This window comes from Parasteatoda tepidariorum, chromosome 9, assembly GCF_043381705.1.
Source record: "Parasteatoda tepidariorum isolate YZ-2023 chromosome 9, CAS_Ptep_4.0, whole genome shotgun sequence".
NCBI classification, from domain to species: Eukaryota; Metazoa; Arthropoda; class Arachnida; order Araneae; family Theridiidae; genus Parasteatoda; species Parasteatoda tepidariorum.
Genome location: NC_092212.1, coordinates 45,122,651 through 45,143,862, shown reverse-complemented (window position 1 = coordinate 45,143,862; position 21,212 = coordinate 45,122,651). Strand labels below are relative to the sequence as shown.

The window sequence follows — 21,212 nt, the reverse complement described above, 5'->3', positions numbered from 1 at the left end:
GCAGAGTACTAAATTGTCTCTTAATTTTTGTTACATTTTTTTAAAAAAAATAATTAATACCGTATATCCCGGTATATAAGTTGACCCCTTATTTTTTATTGCAAGATATCAAATTTCTGATTTGTCTGGTGTATAAGTCCATCACTGAAAGAAGAAAAAACAATTATTTTGTCTACAAAGTTATCTCAAGTTAAAAATATTTCACATCAAAAATTCTCAAAATCAGGAAATTTCCTAGCTGTTTTTATAGACTTCATGTGTCACTAGACATATAGAAAAATTTGGATTAAAATGCTATTGTAAAATCTTCTAAAAAGTGTTTTAAAGTTCGAATTGCTTGGATGGAGGTGAAGATTTTTTGTAGGATTCATTGTAGTGTAGGATCAGTGAATCCAACGCAGATGTTCTGGAATTTTTAAATTAGTACCTTTATGATATATTTTACAAGTTTTCATTGATATACTTTTTGAAACACTCTTGAATAAATTATCTTAACTTCTTATTAATTTTTCTGACCTTAACTTAAAGCTTTATTTCTAAAAAAAACTTTTTTTGTGTAAAGAGCAGTAATACAAAATTAATTCCATATAATATAGTTAATGGTTTTTAGAAAGGGTAAATTAATACATAGTTATTCATATTTATCTCATTTTTTCCAATGCATCGACATTTTATGATTGACGAAAAGCGACTTTATTACCGGTGTATAAGTCAAACCCTTGATTTCTGTACAGTTTTAGGTAAACTAAAAATAGACAGATGCACCAGGATATACTGTCAGTACTTGTGTTCAGATAACATCAATTTTAGCAGAATTTTTTACGTGTACTCAATAGTACTTATTGTAGCAGTACAAGACTTAGAGGTTGGGCAGCTACGAGGAGCAAGGCTCATCGACCAGAGATCTTTTGTACCCAAATCCTAGATCATGACTATCAAAAAAGCCCTATAGGTAAAACAATGTTTAGCAAACATCTGACCGGCCTTAACGCAATGTTGCCCGGATACTCAAATCTTTGAGCTGAAAAGACTTCACATTCAAAAAGAATTATGTCCTCAAGATGACAACCAAGACAAAGAGGATCACTTACAAAACCCATCATGTAGAGGTGTCTCTTGCAGGTAGAATAACCTATGAGATGATTAATATTCTTCCTCAAGCCATTCCTGTTAAGCTTGAGAAGTTCTTTTTGATGCACACTATGACAGTCATGATTTAATTCTTATGCTTGTCTCTGAATGTCCGAGTTGTGCATTGGGCGTCGGCAATCTTGCTGTTGAGCTTAAATATTTAAAAGCCCTAAAGGATGTGGGGAAGAATCCCAAAGCTGGTTTGGAGCCAAAAAAATGGCATAGGAGCTGATTCATCAACCAGCTAGCTCATTACCAGGAATACCCAGGCATTCAGCTTAGGTATACCATGTTATTTGAAGAAAGATCACAAAGGGCTGAAAAGCACTCTCCAATTAAAACTAGGCGAATTTACACCTTGTTAGTGACAAATGAGCAGCCAGACTGTTGGAACAGATGTGAATAATTATATTTAGATACCCCTGTCTAGGCACACCTTGCAGCAAAACATATTACTTTAGACTTCAGCCTGAAAAACAGTTACCATTATTGGAACAGTAAATACCTGCCCCTGATTTACAACCAAAGCTTCATCCATCAGTGTACCATACCAGACAATTGTCTCATAGCCACGGAAGAGATTTGAGCCATGCATCTCTGAGAGGAAAATGGATCTTGAAAGGTTTATGAAAAGCATATCTTTGTGACGTATAATCGCTAGGCATGATAAAAAAAAGAAAGATCAGTCACCTGGTATGCGAGTTGACCCCATGACAAGTGCCTAGAATATTCGTTTCATAATCCAAGGTGCATAAAGCATTTTATGCATGTCAGAGCTTCAATGCGCTAAGAAGCTCATGTAAGCTCGCAAGTGCAGTCGTAAAAATGGTTCAAGAACAGCCTGACAAAGTTAAGCAGACTATTCTTTGCAGTCAGAAGAGATGATTGTGCTCCGGAAAAAATCTGGATTTTTCGCTGACCGCAATTTGGAAATCCAAGAACCGAAAGTTTTAAAAAATTTATTTATCACATTTGTGTATGAAAATTCTTGTATATTTTATTTAAAAATATTTGAACTAGAATTTATACTTGGCATTTCATTTGTAAATATTTTTTCTGGTAGAATAAACAATGTGATTAGAGATAAACGTTTCATTTAACCACTGTTCACATACTTTAAGAGGGACAGCTTTAGCTTCTCCATGAAGAGTGTGAAAGATATTGTGTGTGTGTTGCAAAGGAAGGGGCAAGATATCAGCTCCTAGTTTTTTTTTTCCTGCTTTAAAAGATGCAAAGAAATTCGAGTAATCGAGAATAATTAACATGAAATTGAAGATAAAAGGGTCGGGACCTCATAAAAAAATCGAGTTATAGTAATATTCGAGTTATCGTACTTCGAGTTATAGCGAATTGACTGTACTTGTTTCAAAACATCTTTTAACTACTCCAGAAAGGTTAAGTTGCTGTTCCATTCATTTATTTTATTAACTTACTAATATTATATTTTATTAACCTTGTAAATATAATATTTTATGAACTAAATTAAAAATAATTTGTCATATTATTACTAAATTACTTGTTATTACTATGTTAAAAACAATATCCGCGCACCTGGAAAGTCATGAATTTCGATATTGAACAAATTTTGTCATGAAATGTCATGATTTTAACTATTTTTTTAAAAGAAGTCATGGTTTTAGGTCACCGAAAAATATAATTATTAAAATGGAATCTACCCCCTCCCCCCATTTCAAGGTGTTCGGAATATCTGAATTTGTAATAAAATCCCCACTCACAGTCTGTCATATTTGATTAAAATGTTTTTATCGTGTTCTTTAAAAATTATGGTGTTCTTTCAAAAAATGAATTTCTAGAGTGAATTATCTTTTAAACTTCTGAGAATTCAGAATTTTTGTTGTTATTTATTTTTTTTCTTTTATCAATTTAAAATTCTAGCTGAAGCAAGCCAGTCATTGGCAAATTTTTTTAATTCCGAAATGAGAACAGGAAAATCGGGAGCATTTCTTTCCTTTCCGATGAACAAGAAAAGTATCTTCAGAATATAATTCTGCTGGGAAAAGGAAAGAAAAAAAAATTATTTGCTTTCTTATTTTTTTCAGCTATTTTATTTCTTCAACTCTTCCTTTACTCTGTTTTTTAAATTTAATATCTGTAAATATGAAGAGGCAGAGTATAACAGTTTTGGTTTTACGTATCATTTAAATTAATGTTAATATAGTGCTATTGATGTTTTTGTCGAAGAAAATAGTAACTTTATTAAGTCATGAATTTAAAAATCCAAAATGTAGCAGATACCCTGTAAAGATAAACTTACTGAATTCCTCAACAAAAAAAAAAAAACCTTTTATGAAAATAGCCACATTTATTTCACAAATGGCAAATACAAGCACAAACTTCAAAATAAATTACAAAGCATGTAACTTGGGAGTAAGTTTACAATGAAAACATGTAAATAAGAACCACTCTAAAAGAATGAATTAAGCAAAAGTCACCTATTTAGTTTCACTACCTTTTTAAGGGCGGATCGAGGTTTATTCCTTCAATAGGGAAATAGTGTAGTGGCATTTTTATTGTATAATATGCTGTATTAATATTCAAGTCAAATTCCCCTTATTCGTAGATCCATTCCTTTTCTGTATCATTTACTCATTTGAGTTTTTATAGATATACACAGAAACAATTTACATGGATTATTGTTGACTTGTATTGAACATATATATACTTACAGCAATACACGAAAACTTATTTTAAAATCATAGCAACAAACTCAATGTTTGTAACATCTAAAAATGTCTTTTCACCTTATCCTGGGGGGGGGGATAAATTTCCCCTCTCATTTTAATGAAAAAATTTTATATAATGCAAAACTTCAATCAGCAAAAGTTTACATTTTACAGTCTTTTATTCAAACAGCTACCGGTGTAAAATTAATCTAAATTTTTTAAAAGATTAAACTTTAAACTGATAAAATTAAATTTTCCTTCTTCAAATTATATTTCAATTACAAAATGTGTTTTAAAACTTAACAGTAATTCAAAAAGACAATAATATATTTGTCATTTTCAATATTGGTTATCATCACATTTTTTTTTTAACTCTTAATATTAACAATATTTATTATGTATTTCACATTGTAGATTACTACATTACAACATCCATTATAAACATTTTTGAAACAGTTCACAACACATGCATATGTTTTACCATTTATAACAGGATTTTATATTTATTTTTATAACAGTACTTTTTTGTCTTATGAAACACGTGAATACAATACATACTTTTAACAATTAAACAGTAAATACATCTATTATTGATGATTGATTTTAGATTAGCACCACAAATGCACCAACAAAAATTATTGAATAAAAATAATATAATAAAAGGCTGCTCCTATTATTTTTCAACCAGAAAAAAAATGTATGTAAACACAGATTTTTCAAAACAATATTTTTGAACCTCTTATACAAATATCACACTTATCAAAAGGTGGGAACAGAAAAGCTAACTAGAATTAATTTGGAATTTGAATGATACTTACATTGAATGCACTATATAATCAATGCATGTACTAAATCTCTATTATTATTTTTTTTTTAATTAACACAATAGTAACTTTTTTGCATTGAATTAATTTCGCATATTTTCTTAAACAATAAATTTATTGATGTTCCGATAGTTATTCGATTGGGCTCATTCACCATTTCATTTGTCAGAATTTGGCATTTTAATGCAAAAATACTTTATAATATTTCCAAAATTGTTTTAAGAATGGGAAAATAAGTTAACCAATTTTCTTTCTAAATAATAGCACTGTTTAATTTGTTACTTTTGGCATACATCAAAACATAATTTTTTTAAAAAAAATTATTTTGTGCAAGAAAATATAACTTATCCAGTGCTACCGTTTGTTAAGGCTATTGTAAAGTAATCGTCAAATTGAAATGTATTTTTAAAAATCTGGAAACTATTTTTAAAAAAAATTTTTTTTTTAGACTCAGTTAACAGCATGAGTATACAGAATGGGGCCCGTTACATTAAAATACATTTTTTAAGCCATTTATGGAAAACTTTCGAAGTAATTTTAATTGCTGTCACTAAACAGGGTTATGAACTTACTCCAGAAATTTTACAATTAAATTAATTTATAATGTTTTCAGAGGCTAAAGTTTAGACCTGTCTTGTATTCCCACCTTTTCACAACTACGCAAATAGCTGGTAAGCCACAATTACCATTCAATATTAAAATTTTTGAACTCATTTCTGTTATATATTGGGGTACAATGGTCAAGTTTTTATTGTCACCATTTTTTCTTAGTAGCGGGACTAGCTTTAAAAGGTTTCAGTATAATATTTCCTTTTCCAAATAAAGTATTTTGAAATATTTTGTACTCTCATCAAAATATTTTGCTTAACTGTAGAATATATTAGACATTCTTTTTATATTTCTTTCTATCATAATCGCTTATAACTCTTCAAATCACTATAGATATAATTATACCAAGATTTACTGCAAATATATAATATTACAAAAAATGAAATAAGCATGTGACATGAATATGACTTCCAATAAGTAATTAATGCTTTTAACTCTAAACCTTTATAATCTTTCAGTTACATCTTTCTCTTGGAAGTATATTATTTACAATTTTCATGGATTCAATGCATGATATACAATTACTCCGCTAATTTGCATCATTGCTTAATTTAGCACTTTTTACAATTCTATTTATTATCAAGTTGTTATTTTGTTATGAATTTTAACTAATCTATGAGCTATATTCATAATTATTTTTTTTTATCCTGTGATATTACAATTTTAATTTTTGTCACTAGGAATTAGGTTATAAAAATTTAGAAACTCTTATGTTACGTAACTATCAGGATTAATAAAAATTTTTGTGCCCATTGCACTGATATAATATTTTCATAAGTTTATTTACAATTTTTTTTTATCCTTTATTATAACAATTTTGATTTTATTATTGAAATTAGAATAAAAAAATGATGAAAATTCTGTTTGATTATTCAGTTACTACAATTAAAAAAACTGTTTGTACTGATTTAATATTTTTAAAACTAACAAAAAAGCATTTATTTTAATTTCTTAACAAAATATTTCGAAAAAAAATCTTCTATATTTTTTTTCTATTTGTTATAATAAATATTTAAAAATTCTGGCAACTTTTTGTTTTGTGATAAAAAGCTCTTTTAAATATTCAAAACTAATGCTATATATATCATGGCCTATATTTGTGACTATAAACACTTTAAAAAATAATTACTTTAAATGTAGATTTGTTAAAGATGTCTCTAATTTATAATCTAATTGTGTAATTCTAATATTTCATTTGCTGAAAAAGATTCTTATAAGAAATATATTAATGTTTTTGATTAATTTTTTTAATTTATGAACTGGGCGGTAGGAAAGTGTAAAGTAGGTAAAAATGACACTGCTCTTTGTGTTTAAATATAAAAACTATTATAAATCAGTGTTTCTTAGTTATTTAGTTTGAGATCAGTTTCTTTTAATCCAGAGGTTTCTAACTGGCAGCTCTATGGCAAAATTGAACATTAGCAATGGCGCTCCTCAGAGGGTCAGAGACAAGCTAAAGAATTGAATCTTACTGTCGTTTACGTCAAAAAGAGCTTCTTAAGCTAAACAGGGACAGTTTGAGGACACTGCACCCTCAGGAGACACCTATATGTAATGAGTATTGAATCTGATTCTCTTTGTCGAGGTTGTCATCTTGAGGAGGAGGCTTTGTAAATGTGAGGTCTAGTCTGCTGAAAGATTTGAGCATTTAGAGCAACATTGCATTAAGGTCCGTGAATTGCTAGATGTTCCTGTCAGGTGTTTGCTGGCTTTCTTGTTAATCAAGATTTAAGGTTTGAGTACAATAGACCTCTTGTCGATGTGCTGTGCTCTTTGGAGCTGCCCAATTTCTAAGTCTAACTGGCAGCTCGGGGGGTATTGTATATTTTTGTGGCCTAAGAACCAATATGTATTTTTTAGACTGGAAATTTACATTGGTTTTTGTGGTTATGTACTTACATGAAAGTGTGTGATTTTCTGCATCGAAATTTATCAAGAACTACAATAGAAGACACCCCACAAACTTTTCTCTGTTGTGTTTCCTGAGCAGAGTAACACCGTAGGCACCTGTTCTGAGATATTTGGCTCCTCTGGCGTTCTTCAGTTCAAAACATTTTGCAATCTTTTATGTAAGTTACCTTTCCCATTTAGTATTTTTTTTTCTTAAAGTTTCATGAAAATTTTAAGTAACAGAATACTTGCTATCAGAATAAAATTATAATTGTCTGGAATTGTTTTAACACTTATGTGTCCCATCAGATGATTAAAGTACACTGTTTGGCTAAATAGATCCCATTTTAACATTAGTCTTTTGAACTTCCCTCCTTCTATTTCGATGATTGGCAACACTTGTAAAATTGTCATGATGGCACAGCTTAGAAAAAATCCGATGTTTGTTGAGATTATGTGCATTATTTTGTGTGGAAAATAACTGAAATAGAGCTAAGTAAAAGTGAGTAATATAACTAATATCCTTTTACGTTGTTTTGAATCATTATATGCAGGATTTTAAAAGTTTATCATTTTTTTATCTGTTAACATTGGATACTGGTGGTACAGAATATGTCCCACTCAAAAATACTAATGGAACATCTATGTCCCACTGCAAGAGGTCAGTCCAGATTTTTTTTTTTTTTAAATCTTTGTAATATTTTTTTTCCAATGCCCACCTGGAGAATGACTTGCGTCATACAGGCATCTGAAGTGCCTTGCCCGAGATTCGAACCCAGAACCTTTCTGATGCAAGGGCAGTTCTTTGTAATCTTATCAATGGTAAAAAAACGTTTCCCAAAAGAAAAACTTTCGCTATAAAAAAAAATTAGAAATTAGTCTTGGAGGGGTTAATATGCGTGTTAAAATGTCCATTTCTTTTTTGATTCATTATTCAATACCTGTATTTGTTTAATTTGAAAGTTGGCCATTTCTGATCAAATTTTGTAAAACTCCTCTAGTAAATTTCCTGGCTAATCAGTTTAGTGTAACAACTGGTGTTTTTGCTTGAATTCCTCAGATGCTTTACAAGTTAGAAACCCCTGTTTTTATCATATCTTTTCTTGAGCAGTGAATAAAAAATAGTCATTTATATTATAAATTAGGCACTATTTCCATAAATACTGATAACTATTTCAAAGATTGTTACTTAAACAATTTCAGTTACTATTGTAAAGAAGTAATTTTATTATAACTATGATTTATAAAATAATTTTATGATAATATTTAGAACTATGTTTCCTCGATTTAAAGATCGATGCTTAATTTAAAAACTGAATTTATGTGGAAGGAAGGAAATATTTTTTAACTTAAAATTGTCTGTGTCTTTGAGTGATTAGAGTCTATACTATTTGCATAGACTCTAATTTTTGATGAAATCTATTTGTTGTCTTACTTTATACTAAAGTTTAATTTAGATTTTTCTTTAAGAGTAAGAAATCTAAAGCAATAGATTATTAAAAAATTACAAAATATTTTATATTTTAGTTTCTTAATTTGATGTATTCCACCAAGAAACACTGATATAAACTATCTAAATAAACACGTTTATTTTCGTATTAACATGTAACTGTCTAAAACAAGTTTTGATTTTAAAAATTTCTGGAAAAAAAATTGGCGATTTCTTCATATTACCTTTTCAGTTGATATCCTAACTGCATCGTTAAATGCCATAGCAATGAAATTTTTTTTCTTTCAATAACTGTTTTGTGCAGTAGGATTCATTTTAAATTACATTTTTATGATTTTTAAAAAATTTCAATTAATAATCTTTAAATTATCTTTACATTTTATTCAAATTCTCACCCTAAAGGCGACATCTAGTTTACATTTCAAAATTTAAAGAGTATCCTATCTCGTTATTACCTAGCAAAATCTCTGCTCTTTCTATAGCATAGTCATTAAAATACTTTTGAGTGCATATGAATGGTGTAAATAAATTATTTAACCAAATCTATAGCCTAAATACAATAAAACCTTTTACTTTGAAATGCATGCCTTTTTCAGAAATTATTTCTCAATTCTCACACTTTCGTAATTATTTATCAAAACTCTGCATGATGTCCTAAATGAAAGACTTGAGGTTAGAATTGCTTCAAGTAGTGATTTTCAAAATTAATTAAATAACAAGCTTTTTAGTGCCTCAACCTTGTTATTTAACCTTTTCATTACTTCGGTACACATATGTATGGACCTTCACTTTTTAGTTTCTAAAAACAAGCTATAATAAAATTTATAGTTTTACCCTCCCATTATGACATTTGTATACATATATTATTGAGATTTTACTATTTTCTGACTTCCTAGTATGCATTTAATGACCTAATCTCAAATCATTTGCACTGTGCAACTAAATTTTTCCCCCTTAAAAACATAAGTTGTATTACTTATTCCTGATATATAGATTAATGACTCAAATCAAATATGGGACGGAGGGTTAGATTCATTTATTATGTTTCCCTGTTTGGTTACTGGTAGTTGCTACCCGTTAATTACTGATAGTAATTACCGGTAGCTACTATCACCATTTTGCTTTCTGATCTGAATTGTGTTTACGTGCATGCTCTAGTTTTATTATGAGATCATACTAAAAATAATTCCCGGATCTTCACCTATAACCCATTATTGAAGCTCTAGTCGTTAGCAGACAATGCAATTCCTTTAGTACCATTGAAAGAGTATCAATATTCTCTTCTCCATTGCTATATCTCTTTATTTCATTGTCGAATTTTTTTCTCACCCATATTATTGTTTTTCGTTTCTTGCACAAAGTTCATCTAAAACTGTGTAGTTAACTATAGTATGAATAAAATAAACGTGAATGCACATCTTGCCCAAATGTTCTGAGGACCCCTTTATTTATTGCATATTGTTTTTTGCCGTTCTTTCATCTGTAAAAGACGGAGCAATCTTCAGGTTGCATTTTATATTGTTATGCAAAAACTATAAGGCTTAAAACCTTGATTATGATGGTGTAGGAAAATCGACAGAAAGCGTGATGGAGAAGAAGAAAAATTAAGGTTCGACTATTAGTTCCGAAATTTTTTATAACCATCGTTGAACAGCCGACCCTGTGTTTTGGGTTTACGACTAGCAATGTTCAACTCCAGAAGACATGGGAACTCCTGGTTCAAGTATTTGGAGAAATGTAAGGACTTTTTTGATGAACTAATTCGCATTTCCCTTACATGAAGAGGAAAGCCTGCCTGCAAGGGGAGTCTTAAAAGCCGTGATCCATCTACCACTGAGGATATTTTACGTCAAAACTGATCAGAGCAAGATCGAATCCCACCGACGAGCCATCGCTGGGATTCGAACCCGGTTATCCTCATTGGAAGGCGAATGCTTTATTCCTTGAGCCATCTCGGCTCTAGTTCTAGAATTATCAATGTTTAAACTTTGTAAGTTAAAAAATACCATACATGCCGCTTTGTAGCCCTTAGAAATGCAACTACAGAGTTGAAATTTTACTCGCTTCAAAGGTGCATTTTTATTTATGAACTTCACTCAATTTTTTTTTCTTTTGAAATTCGACTTTGTTTGAAAGATAGCTTTTGAAAAAAAACTGAAGTAAAGCTTTTAAAAATTAGTTGAACCTTGATGGTGTAATGAGGAATAATTAGCATGAAATTCAACAATAATAATAATAAATAGAAAGGAGAAATAAATATTTATTAAAAAGAAGTTTTGTTTATAATTGAATTATCGCCAGTGGGCTGTATATATTCAGCACATTAATTTAGAGATTCCGGTTTCTAGTGCTGTACAATGTCGTGTGCATGTTTAAATCTTGTTATCAAGATTTTCAAAGTTTTTTTCTAGTAGTAAACATCTTAGATTTCAATTTTGGAAGAAGAAAAAAATTCCTTTCTGTATAAAGAAACTAGTTGTCTTATTAGGTAATTCATCCGTTATCAAGTCTTTCATTTTAAGATATCATACAAAGATACCTAGAATACTTTACTAACTGAATCACCATACATCACACAAGTTTAAAAGGAAATTGTTGTAGGACCATAAGGAGGACTTTAGGTCAAAGCTCAGTCTTGGCACATGGGCGGATTCACATATCCAAGCAAATTAAACTCCAACAGAACAGATATGACAAGAAACACTCCATAGACGGTAAGTAAAACTATCCCGAGCCTGCGGGTAAGTTGCCATTGACTTAAAAATATTCCTCCAATCTGTATTGAAAAGAGAGAGATTATCATAATTACATTCATAATGAAACTACATTTGTCTGGAAAAAATATAAGAATCGGTAATTAGTATGTGATGAATCGAAAAAAATCTCAGCTTTCCTAAAATCAGGGCTGATTGTGCTCCGGAAAAAATCCGGATTTTTCGCTAACTGTGATCCGGAGATTGAAGGTTCAGACATTTAAAAAAATCATTGATCACAGAAGTTTCCGGAAATCAAATTTTCAAAGGTGGAAGTTAAAAACTCAGTTTAATTTATTTGTTTGTAAGGGAGAGCCAGAGAGATATTTTATAAGCTTATATGCATGATTAATATTCATTTTTTATCAGTAAATAGTTGTTATAATCATAAACTCAAGAAAGAAAGACATATTTGTAAATTTTAATTACTTCTCCAGGTCATCATAGGAATGTGTAAAATTTTAAATATATTTTAAGTAAACTAAGAAATATTGATAAAAAGGGGGAAACAAAAAACCTTGTTTAAATTTTTTCAATTTAAGCTTCTTTTTTTTTAACTCAAGAAATTTTCCGGAATTTTGGCTTGGGCTCACAATCACCCCTGCTAAAATGTAGTTGTTTTAGTAAATATTAGTTCTTTTGATTTTTACTGAAATTAACAAGTTGAATGCCATGGGGGTCACCGGTGACGCCAAGATTATTAGAAACACATAATTCGAGTAAATTTTTAATGCTTTTAATTTTTTTAATATTATTCTCGTTACTAAAATGGTCTGAAGAAATTAATGCAATACATGCTGGGAAAATCATTTTGGCCAGACAGGTAAGACATGTAAAATTAGCGTGGAATTCAACGTGTTAATAACAAGTTCGTCCTTTGTAATGTCTCATCAAATTTCCATTGCAGAGATTGCTTAAAATATTTCCCGGTAAAGATAACTGGAAATATCACCATCGAAAAAAAAAATTCTCCACAGCAAAGTTTTTTTCTTTTTTGATATTGTCATGCTTAAGCATGATTATAACTCACTTCCTGTTTCCTCTATCTAGCATAAATAAGGGCAATTATCTGAGGGTGATTTTGTTCGCTTTAGTTGTATCTGGAATTGATGACATATATGCCTAATTTTGCTTCTTTCAGAAATAATTTTCCCAAATGGTAGTGAAATAAAAATTGTAAGCAGAAGTATTTTTACATTTTATGGAAACTTAAACACATTATTGTATGAGCATTATGCATTTATCAGTATGCTTAATTTATATGTAGTAGCAGTGAAAATCATTCTGAATTAAAGTTTTAAATTCAAATAAAATAAAAAAGCGTAAATTTTGCTATCACTTTAATTGTAATAATAAAATCTTGGAGATCCTAAAGAATTGACAGCTATGCAACAGAGAAATGAAGCCCTCTAACACATTTAAAATAAAGTATAAAAGCTAAGGTATTAAATAAAATAAAGCATTCATACAACAGCCGCGTTGTGGGATTATGGGAGTTAAAGCTTTACAATTTTATGATCTACGGCAGTGTTTCCCAAACTTATAACTTTGGTGTACCCTTTCTAAATTTTTCGCAACGCTGTGTACCACTAATAAAAAAAATCTATGTATTTTTTACTATAGAAAAATTGCACTAAAGTTAAAAATCACAACTGGCTGTTGACACCACTCATTATTAACTGTTAACTCTGCAAAAAATAGCCAATAGAAAAATACGTAATGGTAAATTTTTATGTCTAGCTTTGTTTTTAAATTAAAAAATTTGAAATTTTCGTTTCTTGCAAGATATTTCGCATAAGAACGCGTATCCCCTCGAAACTGTTCCCATACCCCTGGGGGTACGCGTACCACACTTTGGGAAACACTGACCTACGGCATGCATTGACGTGGTCAATATTGCATACAGACCGCCTCTACTTCCCAGACAAGCTAGTACTCATCGATTTGAAGCTAGTTTTAAGTCGCCACGGAACATAGAACACCAGTATTTCACAATGACTGACAGCTCAGTACAGACAGTTAACCAAACAGTTTCAAGTGTGGTGAGCAGGGGGAAGAACCTCTTATAGTTTTACTAGATATGAAGGTAGATTGCGTTTGACCAATTGTAGATTTCAATTTTTTCAAATGCCCAAGGATTCTTATAGTTTCAGAGGACTTTATTTAAAAATAAATATACTGCAAACAAAGATGTTTGATACGTAAAAAGATACACATACTCATCAAGCTATTAGTCACTCGGAACACAGCCCAATGGTAAACCATGTTCCATACATTTATTTCATAGAATGTGGTAAACCAGTTGTATACATTTCTTAGAACAAGACCACAATTAATGTCTGAGGTGTATCCCTGCAGTAATGTAGGAAATGAGGGGAAATAAACTTTAGTTGGTATTGTGGGTTCATAATTTTTTTCTTCTTCAAATATCAACAGCACTGCAGGACCACAAATATTGCTGCTTTGACGAGGAATTAAACCGATACGAGGATTAATAAAAACATGCTATTGATTACACATGAGTATGAACAGCATATTTTTATCAATTCCTCGTCGACCTCGTATTGCATGAGCACAACTGGTTTACCATTAGGATGAGTACGGGGTGACCAAATTGAACATTTGTCGTTCTATCATCAGCAATCTTTGTGCGTAGTATACTTAAAATAAAAGGGTAATTCTTCTTAACTGAATGAATCATTTAGGCTATTCCTGTACATTTATCTAAATTTAAGTGCTTAAATTAAGAATCTTTTTAATTCTCTTGTAAAATGTCTAAATACACAATAAAGTTTAGATGTGTCTCAGCTACCTGGATAGAATGAGTTTAAATAAAAAAATTCCCTTTTTATAAAATGTCTAACTTTTTTTTAATTAAAATATTATGATAACGAAATATATTTACCGTTATGATAATTGTTAGAAATAACAGTATTACGGAATAAACCATTCCTCTGCTGTTGATCACTGCCTGGAATCAGAAAGAAAGAAAATTTCTAAGAAAGAAGCATGAAGCAAATATACTTAGATATTGAATTTGTTCGTAACTTACAATAGATCCTGGCTCTACCATAGTTGTCTGAATGAACCATGGGAATGCTAGGCCAATAAGAATGTCAAATATATTACTTCCTAGACTATTCGATACAGCCATGTCTCCTTGCCCTATTCGTAAACATAAACGAAAATTAATATTTATTACACGAATCAAGTTTCTTCTTCTTACAAGTTCCATTTTGTCCGTATTAAAACAGATTCGTATTATGTAGCGTAGGAAAGGTATGAACTAATAATTAATTATCTACTTTTTTATATCATTTTTGTGACACGTGTTATAATTGCCCGTTAACTTTTTGTTGCCCGTAATTGTGTTTCACATATAAATTATTCATCTTTTCTCTTCCTGGATGGATCTTTTTTTGACGGGGTTATGCAACTTATCCCCGTTACACTACCTTCAAAACCCTGATTAAACCTGTTTTGGAGTACTGAAATGCACCACTGATAATGGCTATTTAGGCCACGAGGGAACAGAGCGAATTAAAAACCAAGCTCTTCGCCTGGTCACTGGGGCAGGGAAGAGCTGGCGCAGAAATTAATATGAGTGTCATACAGTGCTCGGTGGGCTAGCTCAAACTCTCATCCCCTCATGGGTTAAAGATAGCTTCTTGAAAGCTGTCCAGTTTTGATTTTCCTGCTCGTCCGGAGCCCTTGATTTTTTCCATTTGAAATCATAAAAATCTTGTATTACCTTGACTTTTTCCTGTATGAAAGATACAAGACTGAAGAGAAGTTTTGTCTGATGCATGTTCATACAGATGGCTCAACACAAATTGCGGATGAATACAAGTGTCAATCTATATTCATTCAGAAAATTTTTCCTCCTATCTTTGACTGGGAACTACAAAATCTGTTGCAAATAGTCACTTTACAACTTTAATGAGGCCGGTGCTCAGGCAGCTATCTAGGGCATTGCTAACAGCGGAACTCTTGTTTGTGCTTTGGTATGACAGAGCAGGTCCCTCTGTTGAAACATATACTGAAAGCGCAAAACAGCTTCCATGTAATGAATCCAATTCTATAGTGGTATTCCTGGAAATAGATCTCAGATAAGTTAGTCTGAAAAGGAAGAATGCCGTCCAACGCAGGGAGTTTGCTATAGATCTGTTGCTTTACGGATCATAGTTTGACCATAAGATGAAAGGAAGATCAAGGGAAAGCTATGAATTAGAACCATTTTTAATCTCCCGTACTTTCCCTGGTATCGAGTAATCGTTTGATAATCGAATGACGGCACATACATGATTGTTTCTGTTCAGCTCATTTTTATGAACTTAAGATCGTCAACAGTCCTGTTTGCCACATATGCTGCTGCAACCTAGAGATGACAACTCCTCCGCACGGCTCTGGAGACTTTGGAACTTTTTTATCTAGCTTAAATCCTCAACCCCCTTCTGTTTTTATAGTTCAAATTCATTTGTTATTACTTTGTTTGCAACAAATTTTGTTTTTGTATTTCTTTTTGGTGGAAGAACTGAGTTCATTGTTGCCTTTTGCTCAAGAAAAAAAAATTAAAAGCAATAGCTGTAATAAATAATTTTATATGTGTGTTAGCCAAATTAATTAAAGTTGTATTAAAATTTATATCATATAATATGTTTCAACATTATTCTACGAAATTCTCTTTTCTAATTATCATAATACGTTTTTGATTATTCCAACAATTTAACAACTCGAATTCATGCCTAAAAAATATGCTATACGTTGGGTGAAAAATATTCAAATTTAAATGGTTGGTAAACAAAGTTAAATTTCAAGAAATTTTGATGGTTAATTTGCTACCACTTGTATATTTTTGGCGAACCATTGGGAGCTCTGTTATTCCATCCTGGGCCTCCTTTTTTCTACAATTTGTTTAAAACTAGCAGATACCGACTGGAACTGCATATGTCAGAATAAAAACCGTTCCAACTGTGAAACATTAATTTTTTTTTATATAAGCTTCAAAAACAAATTAAAAAAATCTTCATACACTTTTTTCATTCAATCTTTGAAACAAAAAAAAATAATAATTCAAGTAAGAAAGAGTTTACTAAAGAATTTTAAATAGTTAGAAACACAACTTACCTTGTCTAGCTACAATAAGGCTAGCAAATGCATCAGGAACGCTTGTTCCCGCCGCCAGGAAAGTTATTCCCATAATGCTGTCCGGTATTCCTAATGTATATCCAACTAAAGTTACCTACGTTATAAAGTGGATCATTATTAGCTTCACAGCACATTTTACTACGCACTTATAGCTCTGCAGTTAACCTTTTAATCAATATTAACAATTATAAATCAATTATTTTCTTAAGTTTTGTTGTCTTTATGAAAGCTAAATATTTCCAAAAGTTTGGAGTGTGAGGTTAGCGAGTTCTGGCGCCTGAAGACCGTATAGGATGTCCTCTGGCTGTGAGCCTAGTTTAAACAGTGCAGCTAGATGGCAGTTTAAAAGGTACCAGGAAAGGTTGAGGACAGTCCACAAATTTCAATGGTTGCCCTCAAATCTTAATATTTGCCCTCATATGTTCTCGAATTGTCCGAAAACATTTATTCGTTTTTTATATGCAGTGAAATATCAACAAAACAAAAAAAATCAGAGATGTGCATATTGTATTAAACAAGATAATTTTTTCTTACTGAGAATACTATCGAAAAGCGCCATGCTAAAACTAACTTATGAAAACTCCATACTCGTGTGAAAATAATTTCAGCAAAAAAATAACTTCTTCCTTTTATAAGCATTAAACAAATCCAGAATATCATATGATTTATCAAAACTGCTTGGTAATAATATCACGAATGATGAAATAGCTCTGTTTATTAATTTTTTTTTTTTTAAAAAAAAAAGCTTTGTTGCACATATTAAATATTCTTAAATTATATCGTTTGTTACGCCTATATTATCCTAAAATATATGGGTGTCCTCGAATTTTAAATTTTTCTTGAAGACGTTCCGTGTTTCGTCTTCAAATCATAGTTAAGAAATCTGGTCCCCTTAGTTCTGTCGTTCATAGGATTTCAGGACAAATGGGTCATCTGGTGATCAATTCTCAGATGATTAATATTTACGCATTAACAAAATTGCACAAAAAATACGGATAAAAATTTTACAGATTTCAAATTGCCGCTCTTAACGTATATTTTCAAGATAATTGACTAAAATAGTTTCATAAAGAATTAACACAAACTGTCAAACAGTATGTTAACACGAACTGTCAAACACTATTTAACTGCGAAATCCAAATAGTAAATTTTAAAATCTATTTTTTTAAATGATGGTATTTAAAATTCAAGCCAAGTAATATATATTAGTATGTTTCGAATTTTTAAACTAACTACAATAGCACAGTTTGAGTAAAACCTTCAAAGTCTGTGAAAACATTTAAAAATGATTAATTAAGGAAAATCGAAGTGTGCTGTAATATTTAAACCCCTTTTAATTTTATTATTTGGTAGCGCTCCCGTGCCACAGGTCCTGGGTTCGGGCCGGGCAAGGTCGACTCAACCTTTCATCCCTTCAAATGTAGAGAAATGAGTACCAAGCATCAGTGTTTCCAGATTAGGGGTTTTCCCCCTAAATTTAGGGGGATTTTTTTTTTATCTTCAGTGGGTATTTTAGGGGTTTGTTTTAGGGTTATTTGTGAATTTTACTAGTTTCATTTCGGTTACCTTCTAATATCAAATTCTATAACTGAATGTGTGAGATGGTAATATGAAAATCAATATGTTAAACCGAAACAGAAAGATTAAGATATAATTTTAGACCTTTACCCCTTTGTTCAATGTAGTTGGTTATTACTTAGCTCGATCACCCAGTACGTTTGGAGAATTTGAATTCAAATTATTTAAAATTTTTAATGTGCATGGTTTAAAACTAATGCCAAAGGATAAAGAAAAAAAGAAGTACGTACAAAAGTAAAAGAAAGATTGGGAACACGAAAAAAGGTTTAAGGGTAAAGGATTTTGTATCTAGTTGTTCTATGTTAAAAATGTTTATCAGCGAAAACATATACAAATCAGAAAGCATTGACGAAAATATGTTGGATATTTCATCCAAAATTTAAGCATAATGTTAGAATTAAAATATTTAAAAAGACTATATCGTTGAAAATAAAATATTTATGAAAAAATGTGCAAGTCAAAAAGTATTGAAAAAAATATCTTAAATATTTTAGTAGAAATTAAAAATAATGTAACGATTGAAATGCAAAAAAGATTAATTTGTTGATAATAAAATATTAAAAAGTATTTAAGCAACATGTTCTATACATTATTTAACTTTTGTACTATTTTTTAACCCTTTCGCGCCGACGTGCCAGCATAAAACCGTATCAATCAGGGTAAAAAGATAAAACTGGTAATCAAAGTAATTCTTTAGCAGTTTATTTGAGGGCGGAGTTATAATTGTTTGATTTATTTAATTCACCATTACTTTGTTCAAAATAAAACTATTTAGTTATACTTTGAATTAACATTGTTTATATATATGATTAAACTAACAATAATTAAAGTAAAAGCAAAGTAAGTCTGTCAAATTAGAAACGACTACATTTAAGTTACCGTTTTTTATTTGATTACATCCTGATTCTGATTTTGTACGAATGCTTTTCTGAATCACCCGTCCCCAAGGGGTAAATACGTATACGGTAAGTTAAATATTTTGGGGTTTTTAAAAATTTTGGGGGGATTTTACATCGCCATCTGGGGGGGGGGAGGNGGGGGGACGGTTATCAGTACCTGGCAACACTGCCAAGCATGCTTGGGAACCAAACATGAGGTTTCGGCTGACCACCTAACCGGAACACCTGCTCCTGCACCCCAGAGCCCAAGGTCAAGAAAACTGAGATGGGCACAGTAGGCCTTGGCCCTCTGTGGGCTGTCACGCCACCGAGTTTAGTTTTTATTTTATTATTAATTCTTATACTTACTATATTATTAAGAAATAACGCAGCAAACAAGATTCGTAATTATCAGAAAAAAAGTATGCACAAAATTTGCACTTCAACCAAAAGAAAAACTTTAAGGGCACCTGTAATTTTTGAAAATAAATATACACATACTATCTTAATTATGTAGGCAACTATGAAAATTGTTAAAACACTTCTATTTGCCAGTTTGCCATGCATTTCTTGAAGATCTACTGCTTTCTTGATGGCGAAGGATAAGTTAACTGATCATGAAAGGATACGGGTTAAAGCCTTTTTTTTCCCATCAAGAATGAGTAGCCGTACTATTGCTCTAAAGATAGGAAGATCAAAGATTGTAGTCAACAATTTCTTAATATTGAAAGACTATCATGGCGAAAGGAATACCGGTGAAAGGCCAAAAAGCTATGTCCTCGTGTGATGAAAGAAGAGTTTGCAGACTTCCATGTGTAAAATACTCAACTAGAAAACTTACTCAAGAGACCCGTTTGTCAAAAAACGATGCATTCGAAGGTCTGGAAAACTCATTTAAAAGTCAAACATGGCAAAATCTCTGTTGCTGCAGAGGCATAAACTAGAGCGTTTAAACTTCAGTCAAAAATGGCAAAATCTCTGTTGCTGCAGAGGCATAAACTAGAGCGTTTAAACTTCAGTCAAAAATGACAAAATCTCTGTTGCTGCAGAGGCATAAACTAGAGCGTTTAAACTCAGTCAAAAATGGCAAAATCTCTGTTGCTGCAGAGGCATAAACTAGAACGTTTAAACTTCAGTCAAAAATGGCAAAATCTCTGTTGCTGCAGAGGCATAGACTAGAGCGTTTTAACTTCAGCCATCAACTCATGACCTAGGACAACCAATGACTACAAAAAAAAAATTTCTGATGGAAAAAAAGGGAATTTAGATAGACCGGTTGGATGGAAATACTATTGTCATGATTTAAGAAAAGAAAAAGAATTGCGCTGCAAGCACCTATTAGGCTCAGTGATGACCTGGAGATATTTTGCTTATAATAGTGTGGGTTCAGTTGTGTTCGTTTTGGACAGAATGAATTCAAGAGCTTACCAAAATATCCTAGCAAGTCATCTTTTACCAAATACAAAAATTCTTACTACTGAAAATTGGATTTATCATCAAGCCAACGCAATTATTTATTCAAGTAACAGTGCAAAAAATTGATTTCAAGCTAGCAATGTTGAAATGGTCAGCTAAGTCTCCAGATCTCGATCCCCCCAAAACGTTATGGGGTGACTTAGTACAAAGAGTTTGTACAAATGAGAGTTTTTTTCATAAACTCTTCATGCTGCATTATTAAAACAAACTTTCGATTTACATCATCAATAGAGTTGAAATCTACTGTCGAAGACGAGTGGTATAAAACAAACCTCACTTAGTCAGAAAATTAGTTTCATCTCTGAAAACTAGAATATTCGAAAATCTAGCTCTTACACAAACTTTTTAATTACCGAAGCTGAAAAACTAATTCTGCAACTACCACTTTTTTCTTGAGGATTATATTATTTGAAATCTATAATTTTTCTTGAATATATTAATTTATAAGTATCACTGCCTTTTTCCCCCTAATATACTTCACTCCCCATCCGTAAATGAGTCGTGAGTATGCTTTTCTTTAAAAATCTATCCAGAATTCAAAACTCATGTAAAAACAAAACCGTAAAAATAAGAAGAAACGTTGTCTTCGTGGATCAACTTCTTTTTTGGACTACCTAGCCAATTTAGGTTTATTTGCATACCTTTGTTAAGAAATAAAAACCCATAGAAAATCCTGCCGATTCTTTTCTTTCTACTTTTATGTGTTCCTCCGCACTTCTTCTCAAGCCTATTAACTTACTAGTCTAGATTGACGTCATTCGCAATTCAACTTGTCAAAAAGAACAGATAAC

The 21,212-nt window shown here is 31.2% G+C and overlaps 1 protein-coding gene across 1 annotated transcript in view; it reads right to left on the bottom strand.

Annotated features, from left to right (window-relative positions):
* Positions 1 to 3,434: 3,434 nt before the first annotated feature.
* LOC107436813 (sodium/potassium/calcium exchanger 3) overlaps positions 3,435 to 21,212 on the bottom strand; it is a gene marked incomplete in the record, with an annotated part of 191,248 nt that continues 173,470 nt past the window's right edge. Inside the window, 4 exon segments of the mRNA XM_071185125.1 lie at positions 3,435 to 11,364; positions 14,247 to 14,312; positions 14,394 to 14,506; positions 16,469 to 16,583. Coding sequence (XP_071041226.1) covers positions 11,218 to 11,364; positions 14,247 to 14,312; positions 14,394 to 14,506; positions 16,469 to 16,583 — 441 coding nt within the window.